Here is a 12500-nt window from a genome sequence, read left to right as displayed (position 1 = left end):
TCCAGCAGCGTCGTCGGGCTCACGCAAACAAACCCAGCAAATGTTTTACTTGCTCCGGGCAAGTAAAACGGCGTTACTGTCGAACCCTGCCCCCCAGCACTGCTTCTCCTGACACCCGCTTTTCCCCTCTACTGTGTCCCTCAAAACTTATATTGCCCCCTTGTATTGTTTCTCCAGTGTCTAAATATATATAAAAAACTAGGTTTAGAAGAAGGTGATAGAAGGTTTTTCCTTCTATCAATGGCCCCAGGCCTGAGCTAGATTACTCTTCCTGCTACGACTGGTGGATTGATGATTCACTTGCTTAGTATTAAAATGTATTGATTGTAAGTCGCTTTGGAATAAGGCGTCTGCTAAATGCCAAAAATGTAAATGTTATAACATGCAAATAATGAATAACCAAGGTGACTTTGTGTTGTTGTTGTTGACAGATATACTGCTGCATGAGGGAACAGGACCTGCTGTTCCAGGACTCCTTCTCTGATGGCAACATGCCCGTTGAGGAGGGCGTGGAGTACCACAAGGTATACTCGTATGTGTGTGTGACAAATGAGATTTGATTTGCTTAATTATTCTGCTTTATTGGGAGAGAGAGAGAGAGAGAGAGAGAGAGAGAGAGAGAGAGAGAGAGAGAGAGAGAGAGAGAGAGAGAGAGAGAAAAAGAAGGGATGACATAACAGGTATGTGTGTCACAGCTCTTCATGGAGTATACAACTGAGACCTACGCCAAGTTCATGCAGGGGGCCGACACGTTCGAAGACGAGGACGAACAGTACCTGCTTAAACTGAGTACGCCCTGGAACGACTTTGTTTCTTCTTCTTCTTCTTCAATTTTAATTAGGGGGGGGGGTATTATTGTTGTTTATAATTTATTTGTTTGTTTGTCTTCCACAGAGAAGCTGTACAACGTGGACGAGGCACTCCTGCACTCCATGGAGGAGAAGCACAGGATTCTGGGAGACGAGGTCGACAGGCTGGAGAAAGAGAGCCAGGCGGTTAGTCTAATCAATAATAAGACCAGTTAATAATCACATTTATATTAGCAAGCAAGATGCTTGTACAGTTCTTCTTCCTTCGGAGTATGGGTAGTTGTTTTCCTCCCCACTCCACCAGGCTCGGGGCCGAGGGGCTACCCTTTTACCACCCGAGACCTGGTTGAGGGGCTCACCCGGGCTATATTTCTGGACACCCCTCCAGAAGCCACGTCATCGTCTCGTCATCTAATACCGACAGACCATGCATCCCGTTGGGTGGGTGGTACACCGGGCAATCCAGGATAACATGGTCTGCGGTTTGGTCCTCTGCGCCACACTCGCACGACGTATTTGGGGCCAAGCCCCATCTGTGCATTGATGAGCGGAAACGCCCGACGCCGGTCCAGAGACGATTGAGCCTCACCCAGGATAGCCTTGGCAAGTCCATCCCGAGGGGCTCAGGGCCGGCGACTGGGATGTGGTTGCGGAGTTTGGAGGTGTTTGCCTCCCACTCCGCGCGCCACGTATAATCCGCCCATCCTGCCGCACTGATGTTAAGATCTCTGCATTGCTGCCTGAGATCCTGTGCGGCAGGATCCGCTGTTATAGTGAGCCTATCATGGAGCAGATGGTTATTAAGCTCCACGGCCCGGCAGGCGAAACGTGCTGTGGCTCCCATGCGGCGGAGGCCTGCGGGCTGGATGCCTGCTAGGATGGGAAGGTTGTATGGAGCTATTTTAGTGCCATCAGAAATTGAATTGTATTTGACAGATTGAATTGAATCTGAGCCAAAACTGAATTGTATTTGACAGATTGAATTCTATTCAATTCAGTTTTCATTATTTTAATTCAGTTTTCAAATTCAGTTTCTCTAAATACAATTCGGTTTTTCTCAAAATACAATTCAGTTTTAGAGGCACTCATCCGGGGACTCTGGGCTAGGTAGAATAATAGAGCACCGATTCTAAGAGCAATTGCGCGTGTAGTTTGACTGGCGGTCAATTTCTGGTCTTTGCTACTTTAATCCTATTAAAATAAGAAAACAGTATTGCTTTTAAGATATTAGATGCCCAAATCCGATGGCCAGTTAGGCAAACTATTGTATAGTGTGGTTTCCGATCAATGATCGACGTAGTTATATGGAGAAAAGTAATGAAATAGGCAATGTGTGTCCTTTCAGTCTGTCTCCAGAGCAGTCATACGTCATCTCCCTGTCATCAGAACGATCACGTCCCCTGTTGGGTGCTAGAAGTGTAGAAGTTTGACTGGCAGTCAATGGAAATTTGTGGTCTTTGCTACTTTAAGAAAACTGTATCGCTTTTTAGATATTAGGATCTCAAATCCGATGGCCAGTCAGGCAAACAATGATATCATCATTGCCGATCATTGATCGTCAACGACACTATATAATAGTTTGCCTAACTGGCCATCGGATTTAGGCTCCTAATATCTACAATATACAATTCAATTTGTGCTCATATTCAATTCAATCTGTCAAATACAATTCAATTTCTGATGGCACTAAAATAGCTCCATAAGTTTGTCCCAGTACAGTAAAGCTTGTACAGTAATCAATGTTGTCACCAACATGCTGTTCGCATCTTCTTCAAGCTAAGCCTTTTCAGGGTTCGACAGTAACACTGTTTTACTTGCCCGGAGCAAGTAAAACATTCGCAGGGTTTGTTTACGCGAGCACGCCGACGCTGCTAGATCCTGGATATGTTTACCTGTGTGCAGGAAGAACAACAGACGGCACAGGCGCCAGACCAGACTAGATGATCGTGGAGTGAAGATATTATCAAAGCGTATGCGCCTGGCGATCAACCGTCGGCATTGGAGAGACAGTACAAGGGGGGCATTGGAGAGACAGTACAAAGGGGGCAATAGGAGTTTTAGGAGGCATGGTATAGGGGAAAAGCAGGTGTCTCAGGAGACGCTGGGGGGTAGAAATGTCTCAGGAGGAGCCGTTAAGGTGTAGCCTGAAGAGATGGGTCTTCAGTCTCAGACGGAAGATGGGTAGCGACTGCAGTTAGTCTATTAGTAGACCTCCATTCCTCTCTGAGCTGGTTACAGACCTCCATTCCTCTCTGAGCAGCGCTGCTTCCTGCTTCTGAGTAGATTAGACGTGTTTCTCCCTCGCTCCTCTTATACCACTGCTTTCCTCCTTTTTTCTTGCTTCTTTTTTATAGTTTTAACATTTTTTTTATTTTTTATATAGCTGTTATTCCTACCATGCCTGCTATCTGTCAAAGTTGTGTGGATCTTTCAAAGAGAGTAGACTTATTGGAATATACTCTCCAGGGGCGACTCTCCGCACTCGAGAATCGCTACGCTACTGGTTCTCCACCCACGCAAGCCATTGAAGAGGATTTAAATCAAAATTCACACTTCCCAAAGCTAACGAGGCAGGTGACAGCTGCAAAATTCACTGGACAGATGAATTATCCCCCGAAACTACTGAAAAGCAGCCAACTGAAGTCCTCGTTAGCACCGCTAGCATCATTAGCAACAGGTAGGCCCGAGCCATGGGCTTGCATGACTAAACAGAGCCGAGATAGGAGTCTGAGACACCGGCCCGCGGAGCAGCGAGCTGGCATGACTCCCAAGGCCCGAGATAAGAACATCAGAGTCACGCCAAGATTTCCCAGGCCTGGGAATCACGTGACTCCCCGGCCCCCCCCGGTGACTCCCCGGCCCGCAGACACAAGCTCAAGGTCACCCCCTCCTTCTTCTACTTCTCTGTGTGACATGCAGCGGATGAAACAGACTTCACCTCCAAAAGATACTTTGTTGATTGGAGACTCGGCGATCAGAAACGTAAGAGGTAAAAAATTACATATCCACTGTCTTCCTAACCTAACGGTCTCAGAAATAACAAAAGATTTGGAAGAAACACTGTCTAAAAACCCAGACACAAAGCGTCTTGTATTACATGTGGGACAAACCGATTCACGTAAAATGGGCTCAGTAGACTTGAGACGTGATTTCATGGAACTTTTCAATAGACTTGACAAGCTTAAGATTGAGACATTCATCTGTGGACCGCTACCCACTGTTGACAGAGGTAACCTGGAATTCAGCCGGCTCCTAAGCCTTAATACGTGGCTCTCTGCTGCGTGCCAACTTAAAAGGCTGAAATTCATTGACCACTGGAACATATTCTGGAGGCAGAGAGACCTATTCAAAAGAGATGGCCTCCACTTAAACAGATCGGGAGAATACCATTTGATGAACAACATACTCTTCAACCTCATAAACTCTGCTCCCCCTTCCCTCGCTCTTGAACCAACTGAAAGGCCTACAGTGCAGGATTCTTCAGACTCAGCACAGGCAGCTGAACTGCTCACAGTGGATAAACTCTCCCCACAGTCCTGCGACTCATCACAGCCTACAGTAAAGGGCCCTCCAAACTCATCACAGCTGGCTGAACCCCCACTAAGGCGACGGTCCAGCCCCTTTTCTCTCCCCCCACCCTCCCTCCCTGCCCCCGACCCCCCAAACCACTCTGCCCCCGACCCCCCAAACCACTCTACCCCCAACTCCCAGAGACACTCATCCACTGAGTCCACTGAGCTCTCCTTCCTCCAACTCACGCCGTTCCTGCCTTTCTCAGCTAGGTTAGAGAAAATGGTGAAGACAGGAGTAGAGCTCACCCCGAAAGCTGCTCCATCTCAGGCAACTCTCCATTCTACAACACCTGGCCCCACACTCCCTGTGACGCCAGCCTCATCAACAATGCCAGCCTCATCAACAATACCCATCGCCCTACCCCGCCACAGGATGCTATCTACAACACCCATCCCCATCCCCCGGATGACACCCAGAATCAGTTGATGCTCTAACAGTCCCTGCTTCCATAGAGTTGATACCATTGACATTCCTGATATAAAGCTGGGACTCTCAACTCTTGCTATCCCTGTTCATATCAGTAACAGAACAGTTAATTGCAAGTCTGAATGCTTTATACACCCCTCAAATTTAATTTCTGTACCCTGCCACACACAGCCCACACAGAGACCAAACACAAAACCACTCAAGCTAGCACTTTTCAATGCCAGATCCTTAGCTAATAAGTCTCTCTTAATCAACGACTTGATTAGCTCCTATGAACTAGATTTCTTATTTATCACTGAGACCTGGTTAGATAAAGATAACAAGACACCAATTCTTATTGAGTCAGCACCCCCCAATTTTAGAACCTTAGATGTCGTTAGATCCCACAAAAAAGGTGGTGGAATCGCCTCTTTCTTCCGAGACAGTTTTAACTGCAAACAGAAATCCTTCGGGGAATTTTTATCATTTGAATATCTTTCAGTTGTTTTTAAATGTTCCACTCGAATTATTTTTATAATTTTATACAGACCACCCCAATACTCTACTAGCTTCTTTAATGAACTTACAGAGCTTCTCTCCATCATTACTACTGAATTTAATGGTCTGATCATTGCTGGTGATTTCAATATTCATGTAGATAACTCAGAGGACAACAAAGCCAAAGAACTCTCTGTTCTGTTAGATGTTTTTGAACTTCAACAACATGTGAACCTCCCTACTCATAATCGAGGTCACACTCTGGACCTTATCATCACCAAAGGCCTAGATATTTCAAATGTTGTTGTAACTGACATTGCCCTGTCTGACCACTGTTGCATATTCTTTGACGTATCTATCTTTCCTGTTATTCAAACTATGTCTAAAACTATTTCCAAACGATATATCAATGAAAAGACCAGTGCACTGTTCACACAGGCCTTTTCCCTAGCCCCCCCACCCCAAACTTCTATTCCAACCTCAGTAAATGACCTTCTACACGATTTCAACTTAAAAATCACAAAAACCATTGATGATATTGCACCCATTAGATCCAAATGCATCTCTGGTAAGCAAAAAGCTCCCTGGAGAACTGCCCCATCCGTAAAGACCCAAAAAAGAGAATGTCGTAAAGCAGAGCGCAGATGGAGAAAAACAAACCTTCAAGTCCACTATGATATCTATAAAGAGAATCTTCAGAACTATAACTTAGAAATAAGAAGTGCCAGGCAATCATTTTTCTCTAAGATCATAAACAATAACATAAATAATGCCCGCATCCTTTTCAGAACTGTTGACAGACTAACAAATCCCCCAACACCCATTGCTCAGGAATTTCACTCAACTAGTAAATGCAATGAGCTTGCATCCTTTTTTAACAATAAAATAGAAACCATTAGACAAGGCATTAGGTCTTCTGTGTCAGGCATGAAAAACATGTCCCCATTAACAACCCCAAATAGGGCGGACATAACAACCATGTCACAATTTAACACCATTGATTACAAGACCCTAGATAAAATCATGTCACGTCTTAAACCATCCACCTGTGCCCTTGATGTCCTGCCAACAAGCTTTTTTAAAAACATATTTAGCTGCATGGCAGGCGAACTAATACAAATAATTAACACCTCCCTTTCATCAGGAATCTTCCCTGAAGCCCTGAAAACTGCAGTTATTAAGCCTCTACTAAAAAAGAACGGCCTAGACCCATTTGTACTAAACAACTACAGACCCATATCAAACCTTCCCTGTACAGGAAAAATTATTGAAATGGTTGCCCACGAACAACTTAGCAATTATTTGACCCTAAATGATCTCTTTGATGACTTTCAATCAGGCTTTCGCCCCCTACATAGCACTGAAACGGCCCTTATTAAGGTCCTTAATGACATTCGCGTAAACACAGACTCCGGAAAAATCTCAGTTTTGGTACTACTAGATCTTAGTGCTGCCTTTGACACTGTAGACCATGACATTCTAATAGATAGACTAAAAACCTGGGTAGGACTTTCGGGCACTGCCCTAAACTGGTTTAGATCCTACCTACAGGACAGAAGCTACTATGTCTCCATTGGCAACTTTGTATCTGACCAAATTAAAATGACATGTGGGGTTCCCCAAGGGTCAATCCTTGGCCCCCTTCTATTCAATCTCTACATGCTTCCATTGGGACACATCATAAAAAAGAACAAAATTGCCTACCACAACTATGCGGATGACACTCAAATCTACATAGCCCTCTCACCGAACGACTATAGTCCCATTGACAATCTCTGTAATTGCATTGAGCAAATAAACGCCTGGATGACACAAAACTTCCTCCAACTAAACAAGGACAAAACAGAGATAATTGTATTCGGTGCACCTGACAAAAGATCGAAAGTCAGTGCAAAACTTGATTCTCTCTCTCTTCACAGTAAAAAACAGGTCAGAAATCTTGGTGTAATTCTAGACTCCGATCTAAACTTCAACAGCCACATAAACTCAATAACTAAATCAGCCTACTATCACCTGAAAAACATAACAAGAATGAGAGGTTTCATGTCCAAGCAAGACCTTGAAAAACTCATCCATGCATTTGTTTCGAGTAGACTTGATTATTGTAATGGTCTACTAACAGGCCTATCTAAAGGAGCTGTTCGTAAATTGCAGCTCATCCAAAACGCCGCTGCTAGGGTCCTAACAAAAACAAAGAAATTTGAACACATTACACCAATCCTGAGATCCCTGCACTGGCTACCAGTCTCTCAGAGAATTGAATTCAAAATCCTCCTAATTACATACAAATCACAAAATGGTCTTGGACCAAAATACATATCAGATCTCCTCCCACCCTATATTCCCGCAAGGTCCCTAAGGTCAGCTGAGACAAATCAGCTAATAATTCCAAGAGTAAAAACAAAACACGGTGCAGCAGCTTTCAGTCACGCTGCTGCATGCTCCTGGAACAAACTCCCTGAAGAAATCAAACAGGCCCAAACCCTTAAAATATTTAAATCTAAGCTAAAAACCTTCATGTTTTGCACCAGTTATGATTAAACACAAACACTTCTATCAATGTTTTTTTTCCATTAACTATTGTCTTTTTAAATGTTTTATCTATTTACTTCTTATATTTGCTTTTATTCATTGTAATTTTTATTTTCTTATGCTCCTCTTGTGGAGGGATGTGGAGGGATATGGAGGGATATGGAGTGGTGTAGAGGGATGTAGAGGGATGTAGAGGGATGTAGAGGGATGTGGAGGGATGTAGAGGGATGTAGAGGGATGTGGAGGGATGTGGAGGGATGTAGAGGGATGTGAAGGGATGTGGAGGGATGTAGAGGGATGTAGAGGGATGTAGAGGGATGTAGAGGATTGTAGAGGAATGTGGAGGGATGTAGAGGGGTGTAGAGGGATGTAGAGGGATGTAGAGGGATGTAGAGCAATGTGGAGGGATGTGGAGGGATGTAGAGGGTTGTAGAGGGATGTGGAGGGATGTGGAGGGATGTAGAGGGATGTAGAGGGTTGTAGAGGGATGTAGAGGGATGTGGAGGGATGTAGAGGGATGTAGAGGGATGTAGAGGGATGTGGAGGGATGTAGAGGGATGTAGAGGGATGTAGAAGGATGTGGAGGGATATGATTAAACACAAACACTTCTATCAATGTCTTTTTCCCATTAACTATTGTCTTTTTAAATGTTTTATCTATTTACTTCTTATATTTGCTTTTATTCATTGTAATTGTTATTTTCTTATGCTCCTCTAGCTGTATTTTTAAATAATGCATGTAAAGCACTTTGAATTGCCCCTGTTGTATGAAATGTGCTATACAAATAAACTTGCCTTGCCTTGCCTTGCCTTGCCTTGCCTTGAGCAGGACAGGCTGATGACCAAGAGGACAGAAAAGCTGAAGCTGCAGACGGACCTGCAGAAGCTCCAGAGTTACCACGGCAACCTGGAGTCCTTCAAAGCCGGCCTGGAGGGGAAAGCTGCGGGATTGGCTGAGGAGCTGGAGGCTTCTGGTAAGACAAAGCATTTCTTATTGGTGGAATATATAGGCAGTCCCAAGACTGGAGTCAAAATGATAGTATTGGTAATATATCTATTCAAAAATGTTTTACTTAGCTCGTCAACTAAGTTCTGTCTCAAACTATGCCGTGTTGGGTACTTGAATTTGAGGGAATTGAGTCTTGAAAATCCTTGAAAGGTGCTGGAAATGTCCTTGAATTTGATGTTTCAGAAGGTGTGGGAACCCTGAAAACATTGTTAACCACCAGGAAGAGAGTTCCCACTTCAGTTAAAGTTGTCTGGAGAGAGTTCCCACTTCAGTTAAAGTTGTCTGGAGAGAGTTCCCACTTCAGTTAAAGTTGTCTGGAGAGAGTTCCCACTTCAGTTAAAGTTGTCTGGAGAGAGTTCCCACTTCAGTTAAACTTGTCTGGAGAGAGTTCCCACTTCAGTTAAACTTGTCTGGAGAGAGTTCCCACTTCAGTTAAAGTTGTCTGGAGAGAGTTCCCACTTCAGTTAAAGTTGTCTGGAGAGAGTTCCCACTTCAGTTAAACTTGTCTGGAGAGAGTTCCCACTTCAGTTAAACTTGTCTGGAGAGAGTTCCCACTTCAGTTAAACTTGTCTGGAGAGAGTTCCCACTTCAGTTAAACTTGTCTGAAGAGAGTTCCCACTTCAGTTAAACTTGTCTGAAGAGAGTTCCCACTTCAGTTAAACTTGTCTGGAGAGAGTTCCCACTTCAGTTAAACTTGTCTGTAGAGAGTTCCCACTTCAGTTAAACTTGTCTGAAGAGAGTTCCCACTTCAGTTAAACTTGTCTGAAGAGAGTTCCCACTTCAGTTAAACTTGTCTGGAGAGAGTTCCCACTTCAGTTAAACTTGTCTGGAGAGAGTTCCCACTTCAGTTAAACTTGTCTGGAGAGAGTTCCCACTTCAGTTAAACTTGTCTGAAGAGAGTTCCCACTTCAGTTAAACTTGTCTGGAGAGAGTTCCCACTTCAGTTAAACTTGTCTGGAGAGAGTTCCCACTTCAGTTAAACTTGTCTGGAGAGAGTTCCCACTTCAGTTAAACTTGTCTGGAGAGAGTTCCCACTTCAGTTAAAGTTGTCTGGAGAGAGTTCCCACTTCAGTTAAACTTGTCTGGAGAGAGTTCCCACTTCAGTTAAACTTGTCTGGAGAGAGTTCCCACTTCAGTTAAACTTGTCTGAAGAGAGTTCCCACTTCAGTTAAACTTGTCTGGAGAGAGTTCCCACTTCAGTTAAACTTGTCTGTAGAGAGTTCCCACTTCAGTTAAACTTGTCTGAAGAGAGTTCCCACTTCAGTTAAACTTGTCTGAAGAGAGTTCCCACTTCAGTTAAACTTGTCTGGAGAGAGTTCCCACTTCAGTTAAACTTGTCTGGAGAGAGTTCCCACTTCAGTTAAACTTGTCTGGAGAGAGTTCCCACTTAACTAACTTGTCTGAAGAGAGTTCCCACTTCAGTTAAACTTGTCTGGAGAGAGTTCCCACTTCAGTTAAACTTGTCTGGAGAGAGTTCCCACTTCAGTTAAACTTGTCTGGAGAGAGTTCCCACTTCAGTTAAACTTGTCTGGAGAGAGTTCCCACTTCAGTTAAAGTTGTCTGGAGAGAGTTCCCACTTCAGTTAAACTTGTCTGGAGAGAGTTCCCACTTCAGTTAAACTTGTCTGAAGAGAGTTCCCACTTCAGTTAAACTTGTCTGGAGAGAGTTCCCACTTCAGTTAAACTTGTCTGGTCCTCAGGCCTGCAGGCGGAGACCCTGAAGCAGGAGCAGTCCCGACTGCAGCACGTCCTGCTGAACCAGAAGTTCACGCCGGCCGACATCGACAGGATCAACCGGGAGAAGAGGGAGCTGCAGCAGACCATCACCAGCCTGAGCAGGAGGCTGGAGGAGGCCGAGCAGAACATGTGGAACGAGGAGATCGCCTTGGCCAAGATCAAGGAGACGGTAGGAGGTCGCTCTGGCTAAGGTCAAGGAGAAGGAAGGGGAACCGGATGTTCTATCTATAACAGATGTATACAGAATGTACGACTAGCCTGACTGTTCACCTGGCATCTCACCATATCACAGATAAAAAAAACTGTTACATGCAACCCCTCTCTCTCTCCCTCCCTCTCTCTCTGTCTGTCTCCCCTCTCTCTCTCTCCCTCCCTCTCCCCTCTCTGTCCGTCTCTCTCCCCCCCTCCTCTCCTTCCCACTCTCTATCTCTCCCCTCTTTCTCTCTCTCGCTCCCCTCCCTTTCTCTCTCCCCCTCCCTCCCTCCCTCCTCTCTGTCCATCTCTCTCTGTCCCTCCTCTCCCCCCAACTCTCTCTCTCTCCCCTCCTTCTCTCTCACTCCCCCTCTTTCTCTCTCTCCCCTCTCTCTCACTCCCTCCCTCCCCTCTTTCTCTCTCTCACTCCCTCTCCCTCTCTCTTCCTCCCTCCCTCTCTCCCCTAGGCTGCGCTGAGTCTAACAGAGTACCACAAGCTGGCCCGCAAGCTGAAGCTCATCCCCCAGTCGGCAGAGAACGCCTGCGGTCAGGACTATGAGATCAGGTCCACCTCCGAGTACGGCCTGTACAAGACACAGGTTCAGGTGCGTCTACCCGCTCCCTCGGCGGTTCGATCCCCGGCTGGCCACGTGTCTATCGACAATGAAAGTTGGTAGGGATGTCCCGATCCGATATTGATATCGCATATCGCTGCGATATTGGACCTGAATGCTGGATCGCAGATCGCACAGGAAAAAAAATAGGCAGCGATCTGGGGCTCGCGATCTCAGTGTCACTCACGTGATGACAACAGTAGTAGTTAGTGGTCGCGTGCATGACAGTTGGCTAGTAGCTACCTGTGTGTAAGGAGTCTGACAATGTCATGATGCCAGCTGGTGAAATCATAAACCATTTGCTTAAGTAATTTTTCGGTTATTTACATATTCTGAAACTACAGATTGTAAGCTTTCAAATGATGCGTCATACATTGAAATCGGAAAACAAATCAAGACGACATGAGTATTTGAATGTTGGTGCATTCAGAATGCGACAGGAGAAAAGTGACTCTGATCAAACAACAACAACAAACGCTGCTAACAGCGGAACATCGCTAGGAACGTATGCGTTTTTATATCATCACAACCTGCTGAGAGAACATGGACACGGTAAAAACACATACCTACACATAACTAGATGAACACACAGTCCTTCAGATTCAGATTCAGATTCAGATAACGTTTATTGCCATTATGCTTGACACATATAGGAATTTGCTTTGGCATTACAGAAGGTGCATTTATGCTTTTTTCACATATATATGAACAAAACAAGTACAATACAAATGCAAAAACAGGCAAAAACAGGACAACACAGGACAGACAGTGCATGGATAGTGCTGTAAATAAAGTGCAGTGCAGAGTTATTCAAGGTCTAGTGCATGTTCAGTCCTGGGCAGACTTGGAGGCGGGGGGGAGGGGGAAGCCAGAGTCATTTAGCAGCCTGGCGGCTGAGGGGAAGAAACTGAGCCTGTGACGGGCCTTCAGTGCCTTAGGCAGCCGCAACCTTCTTCCAGAGGGAAGCAGGGTGAGGACGCCGTGGCCGGGGTGGAAGGGGTCGGCCATGATCTTTCTTGCCCTCCTCAGAGCCCTGGTGTCATGCAAGGAGTTGAGGGAGGGCAAGGGACAGCCGATCACCCTCTCTGCTGAACGTATCACCCGCTGCTACTTGGCCTTGTCCTTGGTCGTT

The 12500-nt window shown here is 45.3% G+C and overlaps 1 protein-coding gene across 1 annotated transcript in view; it reads left to right on the top strand.

Moving 5' to 3' along the window:
- The window catches only part of LOC308159172 (kinetochore protein NDC80 homolog), a gene marked incomplete at its 3' end in the record, with an annotated part of 25099 nt that overhangs the window by 8375 nt on the left and 4224 nt on the right, over positions 1-12500 (top strand). The window contains exons 6-11 of the mRNA XM_080532921.1: positions 432-524; positions 696-789; positions 895-995; positions 8647-8791; positions 10526-10731; positions 11222-11359. Coding sequence (XP_080389047.1) covers positions 432-524; positions 696-789; positions 895-995; positions 8647-8791; positions 10526-10731; positions 11222-11359 — 777 coding nt within the window. The remainder of the gene's footprint in view (positions 1-431; positions 525-695; positions 790-894; positions 996-8646; positions 8792-10525; positions 10732-11221; positions 11360-12500) is intronic.

Source organism: Nansenia antarctica, assembly GCF_963989245.1.
Source record: "Nansenia antarctica genome assembly, chromosome: 5".
Taxonomy (NCBI): Eukaryota; Metazoa; Chordata; class Actinopteri; order Argentiniformes; family Microstomatidae; genus Nansenia; species Nansenia antarctica.
Note: the sequence above shows the minus strand (reverse complement) of the source record. Positions and strands in the feature narration are given on the sequence as shown.